This window comes from Pituophis catenifer, unplaced genomic scaffold, assembly GCF_029215685.1.
Source record: "Pituophis catenifer annectens isolate HBS135680 unplaced genomic scaffold, rPitCat1.0.hap2 SCAF_1, whole genome shotgun sequence".
Taxonomy (NCBI): Eukaryota; Metazoa; Chordata; class Lepidosauria; order Squamata; family Colubridae; genus Pituophis; species Pituophis catenifer.
In genome coordinates, this window is record NW_027256881.1 from 172,575,604 (window position 1) to 172,602,725 (window position 27,122).

The 27,122-nt window shown below is 43.2% G+C and overlaps 1 protein-coding gene across 6 annotated transcripts in view; it reads right to left on the reverse strand.

Annotated features, from left to right (window-relative positions):
* The window catches only part of SPAG16 (sperm associated antigen 16), a 581,714-nt gene that overhangs the window by 40,283 nt on the left and 514,309 nt on the right, over nucleotides 1-27,122 (reverse strand). For 5 of the 6 annotated variants that reach the window (XM_070933195.1, XM_070933193.1, XM_070933192.1 and 2 more), the window contains one exon: nucleotides 23,847-23,973. The exons of the other annotated variant lie outside the window; for it this stretch is intronic. In XM_070933195.1, the coding sequence (XP_070789296.1) occupies nucleotides 23,847-23,973 (127 nt within the window). The remainder of the gene's footprint in view (nucleotides 1-23,846; nucleotides 23,974-27,122) is intronic. 6 annotated transcript variants of the gene reach the window in all.

Genomic DNA, 27,122 nt, shown 5'->3' on the forward strand with positions numbered 1-27,122 from the left:
TTCCCTCTTTAGTGAACTGACTATTTCCTTGATTATTTTCTTGTTATATGTTGGAAGAAACTTTTTTTTTGTTATCTTTGACTTTTTTTGCAAGTCTTTGTTCATTTTGAGCCTTTGCTTTCTTGACTTCATCTTTGCAGGTTTGAACTATTTGTTGCTATTCTGTCTTAGTTATGTGTCCCTCTTCCCATTTTTTGTACTTGTCCTTTTTGTCCTTTAGTTTATCAGAGAGATCTTTGTGCAGCCATGCTGGCTTCTTAGATTCCTTGTTTTTCTTTTTCAGTGGTATTGTGCTGGACTGGGCTTTTATGATCATATTTTCCAAGTTTCCCAAGCTTCTTGAGTTGTTTTCCTCTTTAAGATTTTCATCTAAGGAATCTTTCCCAAGTTTTCTCGGAGTTTGTTAAAATCAGCTCTTTTAAAATATAAGACTCTGATATCATTGTGTTCTATTGCTTGTTTTTGCATTATGTTGAATTCCAGTATGATATGGTCACTCTCATCCAAGGTTCCTGCAGTTTCAACTCTCTCTATCACTTCTTCTCTGTTCGTGAGAATTAAGTCCAGTATGGCTGTCCCTCTAGTTCTCTCCTCTATCTTTTGGACAATGAAGTTGTCAGCTAGATTGGTCAGGAACCAGGAGAAAAATTCAGCCAGTTCTATCCGGCTCAGGTGAACCTGTAGCAGCGGCTGTGGGCAGCTCCACCCACCCACACGGTTGTCATGATGTCGCTTTTTTGTGACATTTTAAACTTCTGTGCATGCGCAGAAGGCTTTGTGCATGCACAGACGACAGCGCACGTACATTTGCGAACTGGTAGGAAAGGTAAGTGGATTTCACCCCTGTCAGGAATCTATCTGATTTCTCACTTAGTGCAGAATTAGTCTTCCAGTTGATGTCAGGGTCAACTGTCAACTGTTCCAGTTCTACTGTAGTATGTTTCCTACACATATTCGTTAATTGGTTAGCAAAAAGTACATCTATTTATTCTGCTTGTTTGGGTGCTTATAGTATACCTATGGCAATGTCATTCTTTTTTTCTATATTGACCCATATGCATTCTAGGAGGTTTTCGTCTTTGGTTTCATGCATTTCTATAGCAATATAGTGGTGGTCTTTTACACATAGTGCAACCCCACCTCCTCTTTTATGGAGTCTAATTTTTTTGAACAGTTTGTATCCTTCTATCAGTATGTTCCAGTCATGGGTTTCCTCCCACCGTTTCAGTGATTCCAACTATATCATATCTTCTTTCATGTATTAATAATTCAAGTTTACCCTGTTTGTTCCCCAAACTTTGTGCATTTGTATATAAGCTCTTGAGATCTTTATGTCTGACTCTGGGTATGCTTCTAATTTCTCCTATTTGATGTTTGAGTTTATCTTCCTTCCCATCCCTCTTTACCTCATTATTTGATTTGTTTTCTAGAGTTTTTTATTTATTATTATTTATTATTATTTCAATTTGTATACCGCCCTACTCCCGAAGGACTCAGGGCGGTGAACAGCCATAGAATAAAACATATGAATACAAAATTTAAAATAAAGTAAAACGAATTAAATAATTTGGCTGAAAATTTAAAACCCCAATAATTTAAAACCAAATTTAAAATTTCCATTTAAAAAGGGGAAAAACTTAGGTCAGGCCAGCTTGATGAAATAAGAACGTCTTGAGCGCGCGACGGAAGGTACGCAGATCCGGGATCCTCCGTATCTCCGGGGGGAGCTCGTTCCAGACAGTAGGTGCCCCCACAGAGAAGGCTCTCCCCCTGGGGACCGCCAGTCGACATTGTTTGGCCGATGGCACCCGGAGGAGCCCCTCTCTATGGGAGCGTACTGGTCGGTGGGAGGCTATTGGTGGTAGCAGGCGGTCCTGCAAATAACCAGGTCCTAAGCCATGGAGCGCTCTAAAGGTGATAACCAAGACCTTGAAGTGCACTCGGAAGACCACCGGGAGCCAGTGCAGCTCACGCAGGACAGGTGTTACATGGGAGCGCCACGTCGCTCCCATTACCACCCGCGCGGCCACACTCTGTGCCAGTTGGAGCCTCCGAGTGCTCCTCAAGGGGAGCCCCATGTAGAGAGCGTTACAATAGTCCAGACGGGAGGTGATGAGGGCATGAGTGACCATGCGTAGGGAGTCCCGATCTAGAAAGGGACACAACTGGCGGATCAGACGAACCTGATGAAAAATCCTCTCGGTCACGGCCATCAAGTGCTCTTCTAAAGACAGCCGTGAATCCAGGAGGACACCCAAGTTGCGAGCCCTTTCCGTGGGATCCAATGATTCGCCCCAATAGTGAGCGATGGCACCAGCTGACTATATCGGGACATCGGAAATCACAGCCACTCGGTCTTGGATGGGTTGAGTCTGAGCCTGTTTCTCCCCATCCAGATCCGTATGGCCTCCAGGCACCGGGACATCACTTCAAGGGCATCGTTGGGGTGGTCTGGGGTGGAGATGTACAGCTGGGTGTCATCAGCGTACTGGTGGTACTCCACCCTGAAACCACGGATGATCTCGCCCAGCGGCTTTACATAAATGTTGAACAAAAGGGGCGAGAGGACTGATCCTTGTGGCACCCCACATATAAGGCGCCTCGGGGTCGACCTCTGCCCCCCTGTCAACACAGACTGCGACCAGTCGGAGAGAAAGGAGGAGAACCACCGTAGTACGGTGCCTCCCACCCCTAACTCTTCCAACCGGTGCAGCATGATACCATGGTCGATGGTATCAAAAGCTGCTTAGAGATCTAACAGGACCAGGACAGAGGAGCACCCCCTGTCCCGAGCCCTCCAGAGATCATCCACCAACGCAACCAATGCCGTTTCCGTGCTGTACCCAGGCCTGAAGCCCGACTGGAACGGATCTAGATACATCGTTTCATCCAGGTACTGGGGAAGCTGTCGCGCAACCACACTCTCAACAACCTTCGCCATAAAGCGAAGGTTGGAGACTGGACGATAATTAGCCAATACTGCCGGGTTCAGGGAAGGCTTCTTGAGGAGAGGTCTCACCACTGCCTCTTTCAAGGCGGCGGGAAAGACACCCTCGCCCAATGAAGCATTTATAATCCCCTGGAGCCAGCCTCGCGTCACCTCCCGGGAAGCCAGCACTAACCAGGAGGGGCACGGGTCCAACAAACATGTGGTTACATTCAGTCTACCCAGAGTCCTGTCCATGTCCTCAGGGGTCACAGGATCAAACTCATCCCAGATAACATTCACAGGACCTGCCTCCGTCATCCCCGCTGGATCTACCCAGTCGGAGTCCAGATCTTCCCGAATCTGAGTGATTTTGTCATACAGATACTGAACAAAATCCTTGGCTCTTCCCTCCAAGGGGTCCTCCCTCACTTCCTGGTGGAGCAGGGAGCGGCCAGGCGATTATCTGATGATGCAATAAAAGCAGTGAAATGAGTACATTTTGCTGCTTTTATCGCCACTAGGTAATTCTTAATATGAGATCTTATCAGTGTCCGGTCAGATTCAGCACGACTGGCCATCCAACTACTCTCTAGGCATCTTTTCCGGCGCTTCATCTCCCTCAGCTCCTCGGTGAACCAAGGAGCCAGGTGAGATCGGCGCCGGGTCAGAGGCCACAAAGGCACAACTCGATCCAGAGCTCCAGTGGCCGCCCTATCCCAGGCAGCCACTAGGTCTCCAGTCGAGGCATGAGCCAGAACCTCAGGGATTGGCCTAAGCTCCACCTGGAACCTATCAGGTTCCATCAGGCACCTGGGGCGGTACCATCTTATCGTTTCCGCCTCCCTGCGGCGGGGTGCAGCGGTTCGAAGGTCAAGGCGAAGGAGAGAGTGATCCGACCATGACAAGGGCTCGATGACTATATCCCCTATCTCAAGATCACTCAGCCACTGTCCAGAGACAAAAACCAAGTCCAGTGTGTTTCCCCCATGTGCGTAGGGCCATGAATTAGCTGGGTCAGGTCCATAGCCGTCATGGAAGCCATGAACTCCCGAGCCGCCTCAGACGCCTCACCCACGGATGGCAGGTTAAAATCCCCCATGACCATAAGTCTGGGGGTATCAATCGCCACCGCGGCGATAACGTTGAGTAGCTCGGGCAGGGCTGCTGCCACGTGGCAGGAAGCCAGGTACGTGATCAGCAAACCCATCTGAACCCCATGACCCCACTTCACAAGGAGGGTCTCACAACCGGCCGTCTGAGGAACAGTGGCCTCCCTCGGCCTAAGGCCTTCTCTAATAATAACCGCTACTCCCCCGCCCCTCCCCTGTGACCTCGGCTGATGGAATGCGTGGAAGCCTGGTGGGCACATTTCTACCAGAGGGACCCCTCCCTCCAGGCCCAACCAGGTCTCCGTAATACCCAACAGGTCCGCTCCCCCCTCCTGAACAAGATCACAAATGAGGGGGGGGGGTTATTTACTATGGACCTGGCATTGCACAACATCAGTCGAAGGCCCGGGCCCTGAGGGTCTGTGCAACCTGGAGAACGAGTGGAGCCTTGGGAGCCGGAGCACGCTACTGCTTGAAGACAATGGAAGCGCGCTCCCTTAACATGATATGGCCCCCTGCTCCCACCATATCTACCCCTCCCCCTCACAGTACCGATGGTAAAAACACAATCTGGACAAGCTCGACCCCCCCATTTCCTCCGGATCTCCCACCCCCCCGCCGTGCATAATGGCCAGGCCCGACCTTCCCCTTGGTGGGTTATCCCCCAAACCCACAACCCTAGTTCCAATTTTACTCTCCCCCCCGGGACCCCTTAAAAATTTATCCAAAAATTTACATTAAAAACCCCTCAACCCTCTCTTCGCCGCATGCCACCTCTCTGGGTTCCAAGACCAGTCATTGAGGTAGGCCCTCGATAACGTGGAGGGCCAGGCTTGCGAGAGGGGGGAGTCTCGCAATGCAAGAAGCTGTGCCCTTAAGTACATCTAAGCTCTGAGGTAGTGATAAGGTATGGCCAAGGGCTCCATGATAGTCCAAATTGTCCTGAAAAAAGGCAGATTGACCATAAATGGGAGAGTCTCCACTGTCCTCTCACGGCAGTGGGGGAGTCCAATGTTCCAACCAGTTCGAGGGTAATCGTCCAACCAGCCTCTCACGATGGTTGGCCAACTAGCTATGGGGGAGATGGTACATCCCATTGGTGGTGAAACAATGATAGAAACTGGCTCCGTTCATCCTCCCGTAAGCTGCCATTTTCCATACAGCCAGCATGCTAGATAACAAACAGAGCCAAGTCCAAAGTCTCCAGAAGAAAGTAAGCTGTCCACAATATTCATACAGGCAGCATACAGATGGATAGTACAGGCAAGCGGATACATGGAAAATAGGTGGGAACCGCCTCCATCAAACAGAAACCGGCAGGGCAAGCATGTTAGTCATAGGGCCTAATAATGGCCCAACTAGGAGGGGGGGGAGAGGGTTGACCAGGGCTGCACAGTAACTCCAACAGCCCCTCCACCCTCGTTAACCCCCCCTGGGTCTTCCAGGTCTTCCAACCATCCTATATGCCCAGTCCTAGCCCCCCAAGATAGTTATAAAGGAGGCCTCACCATGGGAGTTAAAATTTGGGAATTACCCCAGAGCCCCATGGTGGCCCGAAGTTGCCAAGATTTAAAAAATTCAGCGATGGAGGCTCCCCCCTCATGTTCTTCCTCGGCTACATGACTCCAGCCATCCCAACAGCTGCTGCAATGGCGTCGACGAAGGCGCTGGCATCATCGCGGGCACCACCAACAGCCACGTCTTCCATTCGCCCTCGCCTCCTTTGACGCCCACTTCCTTCCCCCCGACATCTACCTCCGCTGCTCCGACGCAGGGGGGGGTGGTGCAGTCCACGATGACGCCAGCGTCCCCACCGCAGCCGCCGCACCAACCATCCTGACATAGCTGAAAACTGGCCGTTTCGATTGCCTCCGCCACCGCCCATAGATCACGAACACCGCCCTTCTCGCGGCGGCCGCGGAACAGTTGTTCTTCGGAGCGTCGGTGCCACGCTGTTATCAGCACCTTAGAGAGCACGAAAAGCTCTCAGTCAACTGGCCACAAGCAACGCTTGCTGGGCAGGGGGTCCTAGATGGTCAAAACGACCCCCGGAAACCCTCACTAGCCAAAACACCCCATTTCTATCGCAGCGAGCCTAGAGCCGGGTTGCCATCTTGGAGCATGCGCAGGAGTATTTTGCTTGGAATTAGGTCCTGGAGATCCTAAAGATTGAACCACCCAGTGGTTCAATTCTAGAATCCTTTGTTCTCTTACTGGAAAATCAAGAAAACTAAGGCACAGAATGAACTATGACTTGCAACACATCCTAAAAGTAATTTTAAAAGTTTCTTTCAATACATAAAAAACAAGAGAAAGTCAAGGAATTGATTGAACCACTAATGGGAGATTATGACAAGGAGGTGACGGATAGCAGGAAGAAAGTAGAACTACTTAATTCATTTTTTTATCTGTCTTTACATAAAAGGAAAAAACAACAACAGTCCAACCTATAAAAAGCAGTACAGTAAAAGACAGAATAGAAAATAGAATACAGGTAATCCTTGAATTACGACAGTTCACTTATAGCGACTATTCAGAGTTATGACATAATTCCCCCCCCCAAGTACTTAGGACACAATCCTGAAGTTACAAATGTTGCAACACCACAGTAGTCATTCACCCTTACAAACAACCACAAAGGCTCTGCAACATTCTCTCTGTGTATTTCCCACCCCCCAGGCGAGGTCTCCACAGGCACTAGGCCTGTGGATACTCACCATGCAAAGACCTAGTGAGTCTTCAGTTTCTTGGCATGTTTCGGTGCTTCAGGCCTTCAATGTGTTTGCAGAGAAGGGAGGCCTAATGTACTACAAGATCACATAAGATCAGTAGCGTGAGATTTCACGCTACTGATCTTGTGTGATCTCACGGTACTTTAGGCCTCTGTTCTCTGCAAATGGAGGTCTGGACAAGATCTGCGGCAAAAGGCTTTGCAAATGGAGGGAAGACCTGAAGCACCGAAGCCTTCCCTCTATTTGCAAAGCCTTTTGCCGTGTTTGCAAAAAGCCTTTGCCACTGAGACATGCAACATTCATTGTGGATTGGGTCATTTTAAGACATATTCTGCAGGAAATCTACCTCTACTTGTGAACTTTGCACATGACAAATCTATCAAATATGTGCAATATAGATCATACTAATTGTGATTCTATGTAAACCCCATTGTTATTGTACTAACCTTCCTTTTATATCAGCTATTAATAGAGGAACTGTAATAGCTTTGAACTAAAGAATGATGCAGAATTATAACAACTTATTTTAATCTGAAACTCAACATTCATTATGGAAAAGTTCTTATGAAATTGCAAGACATTCATTGATTTAATGGTTCAAGAGAGGTGAAGCTTATAGATTTAGAGTCAGATTTTTTAATAATCTAATTATTTCTGTTAATATGTGCACATTACGCAGTCATATATCAACCCTCTCCAATGGTTTACTTATTTTTCTGCCTTTTATCAAAGCTCAAGCTTTTTTTGCATTTTAATTGGGTTTGGGAATTAGCAGCAAAAGAATGTAGAATAGTAGTGGCAACATTAAGGCAAAGTATTGAAATTGCAGGGTAAAATATAGGAATACAAGTATCAGGACAGGAAGTTTTTCAGATGGATTTAAGTCTAATACTTTATCATATGAATAGCCTTTCCAAATCTGAATGTATTGTATGCGCAAGAAGGTCTTGTATCGTTTGTACTAGTCTATGTTTCAGATGTCATTGCAATAGATAAATCCAGTCCTCTAAACAGCAACATACTGAAGTTCATACATTTGTTTGCTTTATTCTATTCTAGATAGGATTTTTATAGTAGCCTTTCCAACCTGGAGGCTTCTACTGCCTGTATAACTACAGTGCCCATCATCTGTCATTGTCATGCTGATAATTGCAACTCAAAGCATCTCATGCTACAAGAATAGGAAAAGATATTTGCAGATATCTAGCTGTAGAGGAATTAGCAGAGCAACCCTTGAGTAGCAAGGGTGTGCACATGAAAAGCGATTAAGAGTAGTTAGGAAATAACACAACCAATACACAAATACACTGAGTTGTGTTTACTTTCAGGAAATAGTAATAAGGCACAGTCCAATAAACAGTCCAGGTCATACACAGATAAAGCAGTAGATAGTCAAACAATAGTCCAGGGATAATCCAATAACAAAGTCTTCTTACCAGTCATTGTAGTCATACACAATAACAGTTGCAAACAGTAGCAAACACAGCAAAACAGCAAAGATATCAGCAAAAAGAAGCAAAGAGATCAGCAATGAGAAACAAACCAGGTTTCTAGCTCCCTCTTAAGAACATTGGCTACAGAGCTAACCAATCAGGACATAGTATGATGCAATACAGCAATACAGCAGTCTTAAAGCTATAATGATGGTTTATATATTGCCAACCCAACAACTTAGGTAAAATCATTTCCTAACACTAGCTTTAATCTGGCTAGCTTTTAGAAGAAAGGCAGTAGTAATAAGCAATAATAACAGTATCTCTCCAAAAGTATTTCCATTTCTCTGTTTGAATGGAACATTTTATAATTCCTATTGATAAATTGATAAAATCAGATAAACTGAGAATGCATATATAAGAAATATTAGGTAAACAATTAACAAAAATAAATATAATCTATATTATCTGAAGAACAGTTATATTTAAAAGGAATTTGATATTTAGAAGTAAGGATTTAAATTAATTATCAAGTATATGTTCACAGGTGTATATAAGCTCTAAAAGTAAAAATATAGATGGCAAATGCTTTTTCCATAGAAATGAACACTAGTTACAAATAATATTGAAATATTTTTTTAAAAATGTGCCTTCAAATCAGCATTGACTCCTGGAGAATGTCTGGACAAGTTTCTGGAGCTTTCTTGGAAAGGTTTTTGAAAGTGGTTTGCTATTGCTATATTCTTAGGGCTGGAGAAAGTGACTGGCCTAGGATCATCCACCTGGCTTCATGCCTAGGTTAGGACTAGAATTAATCAGTCTCCCGATTTCTAGCCTGGTGCCTTAAACACTAAACCTGACTGGCTCATCAAAATTTGTACGTAGGGAAAGGATGATTTTGCCTACTTGTTGGATTTTTTCTGCAAATGCAGTACTAAGAAAATCTTACTTACTTTGAGAATATACAGTTTTGCTCTTAATCATAAAAGCAAAGTTTTTTTACTTTTATTGTATAAACAGAAAACTTTTATTAAAATACAGGACTTACAGCAGTTCATTTAGTGACCGTTCAAAGTTACAATGGCAAAAAGAGACTTATGACCATTTTTCACATTTATGACCATTGCAGCATCTCTATGATCACATTATCAAAATTCAGATGCTTGGCAATTGACTCATATTTATAGCAGTTGCAGGGTTCTGGGGTGATGTGATCACTTTTGTGAATTTCTGACAATGACAGATTCAATTAACAACGATCTTACTAACAACTGCAGTGATTCACTTAACAAGAAAGGTCGTAAAATGGGGCAAAACTCACTTAACAAATGTTTCACTTAGCAACAGAAATTCTGGACTCAGTTGTGGTTGTAAATTAAGGATTACCTGTACTAAGTATCTTTTACAGAGGACTTGAATACCAATATTATTTAGGCTACAATTCAATTACCTGCTTTCTTGAGGAAAAAAACCAACATGAATTTAAAAAAAACCTTATATTTGAAAAACACATACATGAGATTGCACCATTAGAAGTGATAATATAAATATGTATGTTTTTTTAAAAGCCAGATATAGTTTCATAAAATCATAGAATGATATGGCTAGAAGGAACTTTGAAGATCTTCTAGTCCAATCCCTGCCCAAGGCATTCTGAATAGTTTTGTCCAACTTTAATTTCTCTTTTTTTGACATTTTTTAAAAATATCATAAAACATGTTTATACTGGAAATCTTATCCTTATGTACCCATACCCATACCCTCAGTCTAGTAGTTGAAATATATACATTTAGAATAGAATGAATAGAGCTGGAAGGAACCTTGGAAGTCTTCTAGTCCAGGCAGGAGAACCTATAATATTTCAGATAAGTGACTGTCTAGAGTCTAGTCTCTTCTTGAAAACATCCAATGATGGAGCGTCCATGATTTCTGGAAGCAAGTTGTTCCATTGGTTAATTGTCCTCACTGTTAGGAAGTTTCTGCTTAATTCCAGGTTGCTTCTCTCTTTGATTAGTTAACCATTATTTTTTGTCCTGCCCACTGGTGCTTTGGAGAATAATTTGACCCCCTCTTCTTTGTGGCAGCCCCTCAAGTACTGGAATACTGCTATTGTTATGTACCATATAAGGAGTGAGCTATAGGCTTCACTCAGGTCCTCCAAAACAGCGGGAAAATACTTGAAGCTCATTGGTTAAGCTGTCTGGCAGCCCTCTATAAAAGGGGATGCTGCCAGACAAGCAGTTTGTTGGGTTGTAGTGGTCTACTAATAAAGAGCTGTTGTCACTGAAAGAGCTGTATCCATCTCTTCCATCATTGAAACTAACACTGGTGATGAAGGTGGGATCGAGAGAATAAGGACTAGTAGACCAGAGTCCCAGCGGAGTAGGAAGCAACCGACATCGCTCGCTGTTCTGCAGAATCACCTTTTGCCAGCATGATGACCGCATATGCCCCACCGGCTCCATTCAACCCAGCCGCTGACAATTGGGACTCCTACATGAATGGTTTTGAATGCTTCATGGAGGCGAACAACCTCCTGGGACTGTCCAATAACCGCAAGTGAGCACTGTTCCTCAGTTATTGCAATATGGACGTGTTTGACAAAGCCAAGACACTTGTTGTACCAGTCACGGTTCAAGTGGTACCATGGGCCACACTACAAAACACATTACGGGCACATTATGTCCCAGTACAGTCGAAGTTTGTATGGCAGCACAAGTTCCACCGCAGAGTGCAGGAAGAAGGCGAATCCGTGAACCACTATGTAGCAGTACTTAGAAAAGCTGCCGCATATTGTGAGTTTCGAGAGCTGGAGGACGTGCTGTTGGAACAGCTCATAAGTGAAGTGATGGATGTTAGCCTACAATGGCAGTTGTTAGCCAAGCTGGCCCTCACTCTACAAACAGCCTTAGATGAGGCCAGAGCAGCAGAGAACTCGCAGAAATCAGCTGCTGCCCTGCAAAGAGTGGGAAACGTGCTGATTTCACGCCAAACCGCCGCAGTGCATCAAGAGAGCACCGAGTTGATCGAGTCGTCAGAAGACGAAAATTATATCTACCGGCTACAAGATGACAAGAAAAGAGCCTACCCCAACGCAGAGTGGAGACAACCCCTGTGTGCAGGTTGCGGACGGCCACATTTTAGAGCAACATGCAGATACAAGGACACTGTGTGCCAGAGGTGAGACCATAAGGGGCATCTGGCTCAAGTCTGCCATGCTAGCATGCTGTCTGCGTTCAGAGCTAAACAGCAACCTATTGCCACTGTAACGCCAGAGAAGAGGAAACCCAGGCTGTGAAAACCCAAGCGCAGGGAGAAATCTCCAGCTGCTGACAGAGAGGCATACCAGACAAATATACGACAGACCATACGGGTAATATTTATCAATTTATTTATATTAATCCCATATACTAAGTCTTGAATATAGATACATAAGAATCATTCGTAGCATTTATTAACTTATTTATATTAACTGTTATATTAAGATCTGAATTTAGCTATACTATAATTACAATATTTGGGTTGGGCCAGGAGGGGGGGGTCCCCCTCGTTGAGATGTGCCCTCCAGGTTTCTATGCATTCCATCAGCCGAGGTCCCAGGGGAGGGGTGGGTGGGTGGCGGTTCTAGTAAAGGAAGGTCTCGCCCCAAGGGAGGCCACTGTACCTCAGATAGCCGGATGTGAGTCCCTCCTTGTGAAGTGGGGACAAGGGAGGCAGATGGGCTTGCTGATTACGTACCTGGCTCCCTGCCACGTGTCGGCGGCCCTGCCCGAGCTCCTCAACGTGATTGCCGAGGTGGCGGTGGAGACCCCCAGGCTTATGGTCATGGGGGACTTTAATCTGCCGTCTGTCGGCGAAGCGTCTGAGGCGGCTCGGGAGTTCATGGCTTCCATGACGGCCATGGACCTGACCCAATTAATTTGTGGACCCACGCACACAGAAGGACACACTCTGGATCTGATTTTTGTCTCTGGGCAGTGGAAGAATGATCTCGAGATAGGGGAGATAGTGATTAAGCCCTTGTCGTGGTCGGATCATTCCCTTCTTAGGCTTGACTTTCTAACCACCACACCCCACCGCAGGGAGGCAGAACAGACCAGATGGTTCCGCCCCAGGCGCCTGATGGATCCTGATAGGTTCCAGACAGAGCTTGGGCCATTTCCTGAGACTCTGACTCATGGCTCGGCTGAGGATCTGGTGGCCGCCTGGGATAGGGCGGCCACTGATGCTTTGGACCGAGTCGTGCCTGTGCGGCCTCTGACCTGTCGCTGAGTCTACCTGGCTCCTTGGTTCTCCGAGGAGCTGAGGGGGATGAAGCGCCAGAAAAGACACCTAGAGAGCAGTTGGAGATCTAGTCGCTCCGAATCCGACCGAACACTGGTAAGATCTCATATTAAGACTTACCTAGTGGCGATAAAAGCGGCAAAATGTAACTATTTTTCCGCTCTTATTGCATCGGCAGATAATCGCCCGGCCGCCCTGTTTAGGGTGACCCGTTCCCTCCTTCATCTGGGAGCGCGGGAGGATCCCTTGCAGGGTCGTGCCGAGGATTTTGTCCAGTATCTGCACGATAAAATCACTCAGATTCGGGAAGGCTTGGTCTCTGACTGGGTAGGTACAGACGGGATGATGGGTGTTGGTCTTGAGACTGCCATTTGGGAGGAGTTCGACCCTGTTGCTCCCGAGGACATGGACAGGATACTGGGGCGGCTGAATGCGACCACATGTTTATTGGACCCGTGTCCCTCCTGGTTGGTGCTGGCCTCCCGAGAGGTTACGCGAGGCTGGCTCCAGGGTATTATCAACGCTTCTTTGAGCGAGGGTGTCTTGCCATCCGCCTTGAAAGAGGCGGTGGTGAGGCCCCTCCTCAAGAAGCCTGCTCTGGATCCGGCTGTTTTGGCTAACTATCGTCCGGTCTCCAACCTTCCCTTCTTGGCAAAGGTTGTTGAGAGTGTGGTGGCGCAACAGCTTCCTGGGTACCTGGATGAAGCTGTCTATCTGGATCCGCTCCAGTCCGGCTTCAGGCCTGGGCACAGCACGGAAACGGCATTGGTCGCGTTGGTGGATGATCTCTGGAGGGCTCGGGATAGGGGTTGTTCCTCTGTCCTGGTCCTGTTAGATCTCTCAGCGGCTTTTGATACCATCGACCATGGTATCCTGCTGCGCCGGTTGGAGGGGTTGGGAGTGGGGGGCACTGTTTTGCAGTGGTTCTCCTCCTATCTCTCTGACCGGTCGCAGTCGGTGTTGGCAGGGGGGCAGAGGTCGACCCCGAGGCGCCTTGTTTGTGGGGTGCCTCAGGGGTCAGTCCTCTCGCCCCTTCTGTTCAACATTTATGTGAAGCCGCTGGGTGAGATCATCCGTGGCTTTGGGGTGGAGTTCCATCAGTACGCTGATGATACTCAGCTGTACATCTCCACCCCGGGCCATCCCAACGATGCCCTTGAAGTGATGTCCCAGTGCCTGGAGGCCGTGCGGATCTGGATGGGGAGTAACAGGCTCAGGCTCAACCCTTCCAAGACCGAGTGGCTGTGGCTTCCGGCGTCCCGATATAGCCAGCTGGTACCATCGCTGGCTATTGGGGGCGAGTTATTGGCCCCCACGGATAGGGCTCGCAACTTGGGCGTCCTCCTGGATGCACGGCTGTCTTTAGAAGAGCATATGACGGCCGTGGCCAGGGGGGCTTTTTATCAGGTCCGCCTGATTCGCCAGTTGCGTCCCTTTCTGGATCGGGATTCCTTACGCACAGTCACTCAGGCACTCGTCACTTCCCGCCTGGACTACTGCAATGCTCTCTACATGGGGCTCCCCTTGAGGAATACCCGGAGGCTCCAACTGGTGCAGAATGCGGCCGCGCGGGGGATTATGGGAGCGAGGGGTCGCTCCCATGTGACACCTCTCCTGTGTGAGCTGCATTGGCTTCCAGTGGTCTTCCGGGTGCGCTTCAAGGTGTTGGTTACCACCTTTAAAGCGCTCCATGGCATAGGACCTGGGTACTTGCAGGACCGCCTTCTGCCACCGATAGCCTTCCACCGTCCAGTTCGCTCCCACAGAGAGGGACTCCTCAGGGTGCAATGTCGGCTGGCGACCCCCAGGGGGAGGGCCTTCTCTGTGGCAGCCCCCGCCCTCTGGAACGATTTGCCCCCGGAGATAAGAAGGATATCGGATCTTCGGGTCTTTCGCCGAGCCCTGAAAACTCTTCTTTTTCAGCAAGCAGGGCTGGCGTGAACCCCGCCCCCCCTTTTTTAGTTTTTAATGGTTATTAATTGTTTAGTTTTAATTTGTTAATGGGTTTTAATTCGCACTGTTTTAATTCGGGCCAAAGTATATAATTCTTTTAATTAATTTTAAATTTTGTATTGTTATGTATTTTAGTTTTGGCTGTGCACCACCCTGAGTCCACTAGGAGAAGGGCGGTATATAAATTGAATAAATAATAATAATAATAATAATAATAATAATAATAATAATAATAATAATAATAATAATAATAATAATAATAATTATTGGGAATTCTTAGACTCTAATTTATTAAGGAATTTTGAGAACTGTGGAGCAATATAAATATTTGACTTAAGGAAGATATTTTGATGAATTGAGGAATTGACCCTATTTAATTAAGATAGTAAATCTCTTAATAGACTTAAGAAGAGGAATTGATAGAGGAAATAGGGGCAAAATTATTGAATGGTCATTTGGAAAAATATTGAGAAAATCATAAGAGAACAAAAGCTAACTTTGAAAGAAATGGCAACAATGACATCGACAATTCTGAAATCTGGCAAAAAAGCTCCATCTAATCCTACCCTAACAACACTGTCCCTGGTAATCCAGAAACCTTTAGAAGGCATGCAAAAGTCAGACAAGCCACCACCAACTCCAACTCTCCAAACAGTACAATCTTCTCTATCCCTGATTCAAGAGACCATGTTAGCAATGCAGGAGAAATTGCTAAATAGTCATTCCGAATTAAAAACAGACATTCATGTTTTAGATTCAAAAATGACCGAGATCCAAGTTTCTATTGCGAACAACGAGAGAAGAATCAAAAATGTAGAACAAAGGATGGAACAAAGCGAGAAAAAATTAGATATGGTGGACCAGACATTCGCGACACAGAATAAAGGAATCGAAGAGTCCCTGATACAATTGGAAATGGACAAGGCCTCATATTACCTTCGCTTCCAAAATATTTGTGTAGAAAAGGAAGAGGACTTAGGCGATAAAATAGCTGAGCTGATAGCTGATGCCTTCCAACAAGATAAACATGACATCATTAAAGAACTTGATGAGGTTTACAGGGTTCAGATGAATTATGTGAGAAGAAATAGGCTCCCCAGGGTGGTCCATGTGAGGTTCACCAGGAAGAAAGTGAGGGATATTTTATTTAACATAGCAAGAGAAGAACAGATTGTATTTAAAGGAAAGGAGGTGAATATTCTGAAACAAATTCCGAGAAGAGTGAGGGAAGTGAGGAAAAATTACAGGTTCCTGGCGAGCCAGCTGAATAGAAGGAATATCATATTTAGATGGATTCTACCTGAGGGGATGTTAGTATCATGGCAAGGAAGGAAAATCAAAATTGATAGTTTAGCTGTAGCACAAGACTTTTTAGACCAATTAAGAGGAGGAGAAGAAGAACAAATTAGCAAAGAAGAGATCGATACAGCAAATACGGAAGAAGAAACCTCACAAGAGCAAAGCACAAAGGAAGAAATAGAGGAGGAGAGGAAAAAAGAAGAAGCGGAAGAACAAGGAAGAAAGATCAGACCAGTAAGAGCAGTAACGTTAAAGACAAACAAGAATTAGGAATTGGACATGGATGGATTAAAAATTCTATCCTTAAACGTTAATGGTTTAAATGATTATAAAAAAAGAAGGATAATTCTATCAAAACTGGTTAAACAGAACCCAGACATAATTTGTATACAGGAGGTTCATATAAAAAAAGATGAGGCAAACTGTCTAGAATTTACTAAATTTGGTAAATTATTTGTGTCATTAGCAGAGGAAAAGAAAAGGGGGGTGGTTATGTATGTGAAAAAAGGAATTGTGGCAGAATTAAAGTATAAAGATACCAAAGGAAGAATTCTAATGGTAGAAATCAAGAGAGGTAATTCAAAAATGATGTTGGTGGGGGTATATGCCCCGAATAAGAAACAGGGATGCTTTTACAAAAAATTACATGAACAATTAGGAAACTGGGTCCATGTTGAAATATGTATGCTAGGTGATTTTAATGGTATTGTCAACCCTGAGAGAGATTATAAAAGTGGGGAAAGGAAAAGAAATAAAAGATTACCTCTACCCAAAAGTTTCTTTGATCTAGTAGATGAAATTAACTTAATTGATATGTGGCGTACACTACACTCGCACCATTCCCAATATACTTTTTATTCAACCTCACAGAATTCTTGGTCCAGAATTGACATGGCATGGACTACTAGAAAATTAGGTCTAGAAATTAAGAATGTGGATATAAGTACAAATACTTGGGCAGATCATAAACTTCTTGAAATGAATTGGCATCACATTAAAAAGAGGAAGCAACAGAGATGGAGATTAAGGACTAACCTACTGAATGAAAAAGAATTTATAATAAAAATCAACGAAGAAATTAAGCGCTTCTTTATCGAGAATGGCAAGCAAGGCACGGTGAAGGAAATTGTATGGGATACCATGAAAGCGTACTTGAGAGGAGTAGCAATATCATATATGGCGTTTAAAAATAAGGAAGAAAGGAAAGTTAGAGAGGCTCATAATAGGAAATTAGAAGAAGCGGACAGCAATTTACGACAAAACCCGGGAGACGAGGTGGCCAAACAAAAATGGATGATGGCAAGGCATAACCTGAATATTCTAGATCAGGAGGAGTTGGCGCAAAAAATCAAGAGGGTAAAACACTATCACTTTGAGAACGCCAACAAGTCTGGAAGGTGGCTGGCGTACAGATTAAAAAAAGAACAGGAAAAAAATCACATCCTCACATTAGAAGATTCTAATGGCGATATTTTGATAAAAGAAGAGGACAAGCTAGAAAGAGCGAGAGAATTTTATGAAGCCTTATATAAAGAGGAAGTGATTGATTTAGACAAAACTGAACAATATCTGATGGAAACCAACTTGCCACAAATAACGGAAGAAGAGAAAGAAATGTTAAATAATAAAATTACAATAGAAGAACTTAAATTGGCTCTTACCAAAATTAAGAAAAATAAAACACCAGGCCCAGATGGTCTCCCAGGGGAAATTTATGCAAAATTTGAGGAAGAACTACAATTAGAATTGTTAGAAATATTTAACGAGGTATTAGTTGGTACAAGAATTCCAGACTCGTGGAAAGAAACTTATATTACACTTATATTGAAAGAAGGTGCTGACCCAAAACATATAGCAAATTATAGGCCCATTTCTCTGCTAAACTCAGATTACAAATTATTTACAAGTATAATTGCGGAAAGATTAAAAAAAAATTTAAATCGCTGGATTCACAACGATCAGAAGGGTTTCCTCCCAGGGAGACAAATGAGAGATAATTTGAGGACTGTGATAAACGTCATAGAATATTATGAGCAGCACCAGGAAAAACAGCTGGCGTTAGCGTTTTTGGACGCCCAAAAGGCGTTCGATAATTTGAACTGGAAATTCATGGTCAACCAAATTGACTTAATTGGATTTGGAACAAATTTTAGAAAGATGATCGAAAACATTTACCATGAACAAAGGGCGAGTATTTTAATAAATGGGGACAAGACGAGGATATTTAGGATACAAAAGGGAGTTAGACAGGGATGCCCCCTGTCCCCTTTACTGTTTATAATGGCGTTGGAAATTTTACTTAGAAAGATTAGAGACAACCAAGAAATTAGAGGATTGCAAATTAAGAAAGAAATATTTAAAACACAAGCCTTTGCAGACGATGTCGCTTTAATAATAGAGGATCCCTTGAAATCTGGCCCCAAATTACTCCAGGAAGTACAACAGTATGGAGAAGTCGCCGGCTTTAAACTCAATAAAGCCAAAACTAAAATTTTAGTAAGAAATATGACAGAGGCAAATAAGAAAGAGCTAGAAAAGTCTTTAGATCTTCAGATAGTGAAGAAAATAAAGTACTTGGGAATATGGATCACCTCAAGATACTCCTCTTTGAAGGAAGATAACTACATTCCATTATTACAAAAGATTAAACAGGATGGAAAAAGTTAAAATTATCTTTCACAGGCAAGATTTCGGCAATTAAGATGAACATTCTCCCCAAAATTATATTTCTATTTCAAACTATACCAGTGAATCTTGATAAAAAATATTTCCTGGATTTGGACAAGAAAATGCGAGAATTTTTGTGGGATGGGAAGAAGGCGAGGATTGCTTACAAGACACTGCAAGGGAAAAAAAAACATGGGTGGCTTTGGAGTTCCGGATTGGAAAGTATACCAGAAGGTGGCTAAATTAGTATGGATCAAAGAATGGGTTACATTACAAAACAAGAGAATTTTGACGCTAGAAGGCCACGATCTACAGGCGGGCTGGCATGCCTATTTATGGGGTTTACAGAACAAAAACAAATCATACTTCCATAAACACAAGTTAAGGGAGACCCTTATTCAAACATGGGAAGAAATTAGGCAAAGATATTATGTGAAAGTACCGAATTGGCTTTCAATTATGGAGGCCCTGACTGCCTCAAACAAAAGAGATATCTCGAAATTCGGCACATATAGAGAAATATTAGATGATAATGGTACCCTCAAATCACGGGAAATATTAATAAATCAAGGTTTCAATTTAGACTGGTGGAGCTATTTACAGATAAGCTCAAGATATCAAAAAGATAGGGATCAATTTGGTATAGAGGCGAAGCACAACAATCTGGACAAAATTATGTTGGGGACGGAAAAGAAAATGCTATTGAAATATGGCTGGGAGGCTCCTCTCGCCTTCTATTCCCGCACCTTGTCCGCCACCAAGCAAAACTACAGCCAGCTGGACAGAGAAGCTGGTTGCTGGGGTCCGGCGGTTCCATGACTATTTGTATGGCAGACACTTTACCCTAGTGACTGACCACAAGCCCCTGTTGGGTTTGTTGGTGAGCGACCGCCTGACTCCCACCGTCATGCCACCTCGAATGGTGCGATGGTTGCTATTCTTGGCAGCCTACAGCTACCAGCTAATTCACCAGCCCAGAAAGTCCCTGAGCCATGCCAACACGCTGAGCCACTGCCCCCTGCCTACCCTGGTGGAAGACACTGCGCCAGTCTGCCAAGTCCTCCTGCTAGAGGACATCGCTTTGGGGCCCATCACTGCGGCTGAGATTGCTAAGCATACTGCTAAGGACACTGAACTAATGCAAAATTTAAACTATGTGTGGTGAGGTTGGCCCAGAAACCCAGTGTTGGAATCGGCTCAGCCTTATTTCTCATGCCGGAATGAACTGTCTGTATTAAAAGGTTGTTTATTTTGGGAGGAAAGGGTGGTCGTACCCTCCAAATTATGGAGGGAAGTGCTGAAAGTTTTGGATGCTGGGCATCCTGGTATAGTCAGGATGAAGGGCCTGGCCAGGAGCTACGTCTGGTGGCCGAAAATGGACCATGACATTGCAGAATGGGTTGCCACCTGCTCCCTGTGCCAAGAATACTGACCGGCTCACCTCGCGGCCCTGGCTAAAGCATGGGAAACACCCCAGGTGCCATGGGCCAGGGTGCACATTGACTTTGCAGGACCAGTAAAGGGGCAAACATTTCTTATCGTTGTTAACACTTACTCTAAGTGGTTAGAGATAGTCCTAATGACTTCTACCACTGCCGAAGTTGTCATTAAGGCGCTTAGAAAACTGTTCGCTACGCACGGCCTCTCCAACGTGCTAGTCTCAGACAATGGCCCACAATTGACGGCCGTCCCATTCGAGGCCTTTTTTGGCCAACTTGGGCATCAGACATGCTCTGGTGGCTCCATTTCATCCGGCCAGTAATGGGCAGGCCGAACGATTAGTGAGATTTACAAAGGAGGCATTGGCCAGAATGGGTCTGGGAGATTGGCAGGCCTGAATAGATAAGTTTTTACTGATTCAACACATTACCCTTGTGCTGCCACCAATAGAAGCCGCTCAGAGCTCCTCATGGGATGGAGAATCTGATCACAATTGGACCGATTGCATCCAAATTATATTGCTGACACTCCCCCCGATTCCACTGACAAAATTCGGAAATTTGAGATTGGGGAAAAGTTCTATGCCCACAATTATGCTGGGGGCACTCTCTGGATTCCTGGTACGGTCATGGAACTATCTGTTCCTCGCTCCTACAAGGTTGAGTTAGAGGACGGAAGATTGTGGCGTCGGCATTTGGACCAACTCTGAGGCCGGATTTCAAACTCTCCACTTTGCACACCAGACCAAACTCAATCTGACAAGCAGCCAGACCCTGACTGTTCTAAACTGTTAAATCCAATGTCTAACACTAACTCAAACCCGATTGTGCAGCTTGATTGCCCACCTGTGGAACGAAGACTCCAGCAGAGACTTCCCAAGGGGTTGGGCCTTCCAGCTACTTCCACGCCCAGCGACATGTTCCAGGAGGTTTCATTGGCGGGTCCAGAGACTGCAACTAATCCACCCATTCAAGTCGATGCCCAGGAGCAAACTGAACTGCGCAGGTCAACCACCAGCCCCGCCTACCTGTGTGATTACATCTGTAAATATGTACATATATTGACTTAAGTAAATGTATTCTAGGAGGGGAGGGGTGTTATGACCATATAAGGAGTGAACTATAGGCTTCACTCAGGTCCTCCAAAATGGTGGGAAAATACTTGAAGCTCATTGATTAAGCTGTCTGGCAGCCCTCTATAAAAGGGGATGCTGCCAGACAAGCAATTTGTTGGGTTCTACTGGTCTACTAATAAAGAGCTATTGTCACTGAAAGAGCTGTGTCCATCTCTTCCATCATCGAATCTTACAGCTATCATGTCACCCTTAATTCTTCTTTTCTTTAGATTAGCCAAACCCAAATCCTGCAGCCGTTCTTCATATGTTATAGTCTCCAGGCCTTTGATAATCTCAAACATCTCAACATCTCAATATCTTTTTATAGTATGGTGACCAAAATTGGTTGCAGTATTCCAGGTGTGGTCTTACTAGGGTTTTATAAAGTGATACTAATACTTCACGTGATCTTGATTCTATGCAGTGGTGGGTTCCTCCCAGTTCCTCCCGGTTCCGCCGAGCCAGTAGCAGTGACGATATGATGTCACCGAACCGGTTCTGCCCCCCACCCTCCCACATTATTATTACCTTTTATTTGGCCCCACCCCCAATCTATTGCTGCCTCCTGAGTCCCAGCTGATCAGCTAGAAGGAAAAAAAACTGTTTAAACGCTTGCTGCAGGGCTTCAAAGGGCCACCCTACAGCTGATCAGTGTTAAAAGGCAGTGTGGTGGTAGACCGGTGTCTCCAAAAACAAATGAGTAGACTGGTGCCTCCAAAAACAAATGGGTAGACTGGTGCCTCCAAAAACAAATGAGTAGACCGGTACAGCTCTGCAAGTAGTTAAAAGCCTGGTAGATCAGTACCTCTGCTAAATCCTAAAGAATTGTCACTGGTGCCCGCCCACAAAATAAGCCATGCCCACAGAACTGGTAGTAAAAATTTTTAGAACCCACCCCTGATTCTATGCCTCTGTTTATACAACCCAGGTCTCACGTGACATCACAGCTATGCCCCTGTGCGCCGTTTTGGAATTGCCACCAGGATTGTATCAGCTTTTTTGGCGGCAGCTGCACACTGCTGGCTCAAAGCAAGGCTAGTAAAATGTTGTTTAGTAGGCAAATGTAACTCCTGCAAACCTTAGGACTTTGGAAAACAGAATGATAACCCCCACTGACAAAATGAAGAAGATGCATTCAATTTTTAATGGCTTTTGTGATTTTGTTTCTCTGAGCTGCATGAAATAGTGTGTGTTTTGGAGTAGTAAAACCAAGCATTGCATTATTATTCAACATTAGCTCCAGCTGCTGATTCGATGACAGAAGGCCAATTGGTGAAATGCAAATTCCACTTTCTAGCCTTATTCTAATAAGCAGAAAAGCCAAGGGCCTGTATAGATCAGGACAATCATTTTATGAAACTAAGCTGAATGCAATTATTATAAGAAGGAAGTACAGTACTTAGTTTGTAAAGGGAACATTTGCTTGAAGAAAGAAAGGAAGGATAGAAGAAAATAATCTCATTTTTAAGGATAAGATTCATTCAATTTAAAAAAGGGGAAATAAAACAACTCTTTAGGAAGAAGACCAGAGATTTTTGCTTGCTTCAAAGAGAGGCTGCATGGGATGAATAACATCATTCTCCCATTCTCTAAAAGCATTAAAATGTTTTTTGCTTAAAATGCTCACCCACAAATAATAAAGAAATAACTTCTTACCTATCTGTGGATATTATTATATGTCATGGATGTTTTATTTTTTTATATTATTGTTTCGATTGTTTTAGTCTACTACAGTTCTGCAATTAGTTATACATTCAAAATAAACAGAGCAATTACTATCATTTCTCAGAAAGTTAGAATCATTCATTCAAATTAAATGAGGAGATTCAATAAAAGAAAGCCTTTTTTTCATAAGGCACAATTAAGCCACAGAATTTGCAGCTATCAAATGTGATAATGCATACACAGTATTTATGGTTTTAAAATGGACTGACTAAATTCATGGAACATTAGGTTATCAATTCTAATGGCTGTTTGATACTTCAGGAATAGTCTATGTGTAATTTTTAGTAAGGATGGCTTAGAATTTCACTATGAATGAGTCAATACCTGGAACAATAAGATATCTAAATTGTGGAATTCTTTACATTCTCTGAAATGTTTTATTATCTAACCAGGTGCTGTCTACTCGAACCTAATTCAGAGAGCACCAATAACTCCACAGTTCAATCCTGAGCAATATATATACTCTTCTATTTACATCTAGATTAATTTATTTGAGTATTTTGGCAGCTAGAAGACAACTGTCTGAGTCTTCTGAATTAGGCTTATGTGTGTAAGTGAGTCTATGCAAGTTTGTAACAAAGTTTCTTTTGAGATAGTTTTGGATACTTGTGAAAGGAATCTAACTGTGACAGTACAAAAATGCAATTATTCCAGCTAGGAAATTTTAAACATCATAAAAAAAAAACCTGGATGTTTTTAGAGAGTGCTTATTTCAATATTAAGGGACAAAAAGCACAACTTGACAACAGGTGCAATTTCTGCTCTTGGAAGCATTATAAAACTAACCCATTTACATGGGTTCATATATATTTAATTTCCTTGTAAATCTAAGACCATTTGTTATGGCATGAATGAAGTCTACTGTAATAATATTTATTAGAAATACTTATATAAGTTTTGGAATCACAGAAAAATGGAATATTATGCAGCCTTCATATTTCTTCTATGGGTTTGTTTCTGTTAATTTCATTAATTTCAACGAGAGCAACATTTTATGTTTGTTTCTTTTTCACCTCTCAAGCCTGTTCTACATATGTACAAGAAAATGGTAGAAGTACATATAATTAGGTTTCTAAAACTCTTAATAAATCCAGCACTGCAGACAAATGGCCTTGCTAAAACCTTTGTCCCTGATATCTCCTGTGTCAAGAAAGATCTTACCAGAAGGATCAAAAGCCACCTGGTTGCCAGGGTGCGGACCAGCATCAATGGAGACCATTGGGACTCCCCTCCGAACATCCCACAGTTTCAATACACCATAAGAATCACAAGAAACAATTGTATCACCCTGTAAAGCACAGGGAGGGGAGGGGAGAAGAGGGAAAAAAACATGATTATAATATAAATATAAAGGAGGACATGTTAAATCTTCAAATGTCTCTAAGAGAAAATATAGAAATCATTTCCCTAAACATTTCATTCTGAATGTCACTGTATGGCTGTGTAAATCGTTTGAAAGAAGTACTTGCAACACACAAGAAAATGTTCAAAGTACCTGTCTATCAAACAGTAAATTTTCCTTTTCTGGTAGGCTTACATGGTTGCTTCATAAACTGCTTCTGACTGTCTCTGCATATAGGTCCATACACAACCACTTTATTCTGCTTCTCATGTAAAAGGAGATAGCACTGACATCCTGCTTCCTCCATCTCCTGGTTATGTTGACCATTGATTGTTGTGGTCTACTGCATGGGTCTCATCTTTTTATACGTATTTATCATTTTAATGTTGTATTAAAATATTAATATTGTAATATTGGCCAGAGTTATATAATTGAAATGGGGAGCATTTGTTTATATGTTCAATAAACAAATAGATAGGTAGAAGAATATAGTACAAGCAAGACAATAATTAGAAATCTCATAAAAATTGTCTTTCTGTCTTTGCTTTACAACTCACTTGTAGCTTATTAAAAATTTGGAAGAGGAGTTTTTTTGCCCCAATTTTTCATTCTCCTCTATATGAGCAGTGATGGCATAGTGGTTAGAGTGCAGTACTGCAGGCTACTTCAGCTGCCTGCCAGCTGCCGGCAATTTGGCAGTTTGAATCTCACCAGGCTCAAGGTTGACTCAAACTTCCATCCTTCCGAGGTGGGTAAACCATTTAGAGAGGGCTGTGAAGCAGTATGTATGTCTAAGTGCTATTGCTATTTTCAATAATTTTAACAGTTTGTGACTTAATCCCTTCAGTCAAAAATAAAATCTCTTTTGAGACAAACTTCTGGTGATTTCATGGACATACACCAAAAAGTAGATTAACTTTATTTCTTCCTCTGTTTTCTTGAACTCCTAGGATATCCAACTGTTCTAGAATTTCCTGATAGTCTTCCATCCAAGTATTAAACATGCACAAACCAACTTTGAATTTTGAAATGAAACCAATGTTAACCATGGAGAGTACTTAGACCTATGATGGTGAACCTATGGCACGCGTGCCAGAAGTGGCACACAGAGCCATCTCTCAGGGCGCGCCAACCATTGTCTGTTGCTCTTCTGGGTTCTGGCATGCACATGCATGCTGGCCAGCTGGTCTTCGCGCACGGGAGCACCGGAAACTGGAAGAACAGCTCCCTGGCACGTATGCGAATGCCTGGAAGCTGAGCTTCTGGTTTCCAGCGTGCCCACTGGTCTTTGCGCATGCATGTGCATCAAAATAAAAGACCAGGTGACCAGTGAGCATGCGCATGCCGGAAATCAGAAGGTCAGCTTCCCAGCGTGTGCATGCACGCCTAGGAGCTGCTCTTCTGGTTTCTGATGCTCCCCCCCAAGCATGCGCTCCAGATACAGCACTCGGTGCCAAAAAGGTTTGCCAACACTGACCTAGACTCAAAGGAGCTGAGTTCACATGTGGTATATGTCAATACCAAAGAACATTCTTTAGCACTTTCTCTTTTTAATGTAATTATAAACCTTACTCTTGCTATTAGAAATTCTGAAAATGTCTTTTCTCTTATAGTAGCTGACATATTGTTACATGTGCATATTTTGTAGTTATGCCAGAAACATTTTCCATTATAACATTTCTTCAATAGAAGATTTTGGTATTATATTTGATCTCTCCATAAATTGGAATAAATACAATCTAATGTAGATCTCATTTAGAAATAAACCTACTATGCTTATAATTTGGAGCTTTAGACTGTACCTAGATATTTTAATTTATCTTGTAAACTTATCTTCTATTTTGGCACCCACCCCACCAATAAGTTCTAGTATTTTGACAAATATGCTGAATTGAATCAAACTCAGAAATTGGTTTACATAATTTAAGAGACATTTCTACTTGCATTGTTTCATATTATTTCAAATTAATAGCTTTATGAATTCAGTAGTAAATCATCTTATACATCTATAGGTGCATATAAATAAATACAAATAAACTATTGAGCAATCTTCTTCAACGATTTTATTGAAACAATTTTCCACATTTTCAACACATTTTAAAATGTGTTACATTTTATAGTAACACATTCGTGCTAATTTGTACTATGGATTGGAATAACAAAACTCAGAAAATGCAGAAGTGAACTGTCTCTGGATTCAACTTAAGAGTTATTTCGATTTTTACCATTTCTATCTCTTCATACATCTTTTAGATTTACTTTTACTTTTACTTTTACTTTTACTTTTATTTAATTTGTATACCGCCCTTCTCCCAAAGGACTCAGGGCGGTGGACAGCCAAAAATAAAATACATACATACAAAATTTAAAAAACAGAACTAAAATCGAATTAAATAATTTGGCCCAGACAGATTAAAACCCAAATCAATTTAAAACAGATTTAAACTTTGAAAATTAAAAGATATTAAAAATATTAAAATATTAAAATTGTTTAAAAATTGTTTAAAAAGAGGGAGAAAGTTAGGCCAGGCCAGCCTGATGAAATAAAAAGGTCTTTAGAGCGCGGCGGAAGGTGCGCAGATCCGGGATCCTCTGTATTTCCGGGGGGAGCTTGTTCCAGATAGTAGGTGCCACCACAGAGAAGGCTCTCCCCCTGGGGGCCGCCAGTCGACATTGTTTGGCCGACAGCACCCGGAGGAGCCCTTCTCTATGAGAGCGTACCGGCCGGTGGGAGGCTATTGGTGGTAGTAGGCAGTCCCGCAAGTACCCAGGTCCTGAGCCATGGAGCGCTTTAAAGGTGGTAACCGAAACCTTGAAGCGCATCCGGAAGACCACCGGGAGCCAGTGCAGCTCACGCAGGAGGGGTGTTACTGTCATAAGTAAATGCCTTATTCTATAACAAGAGATATGTATATATGTACAGGATATTAAGAGTTAATTTATTCCTCCTCCTTTAATGTATTCATGTGTAATCACCCCCTTCCTTGACTCCTCCCCTTTGATATAAATAGAGAGTGCATTCACCTCACGTTTGCTTCTCACTGTAAATCTGACAGAATAAGTAGAATGCCTATTATGAATAAACTCTCCTTTAA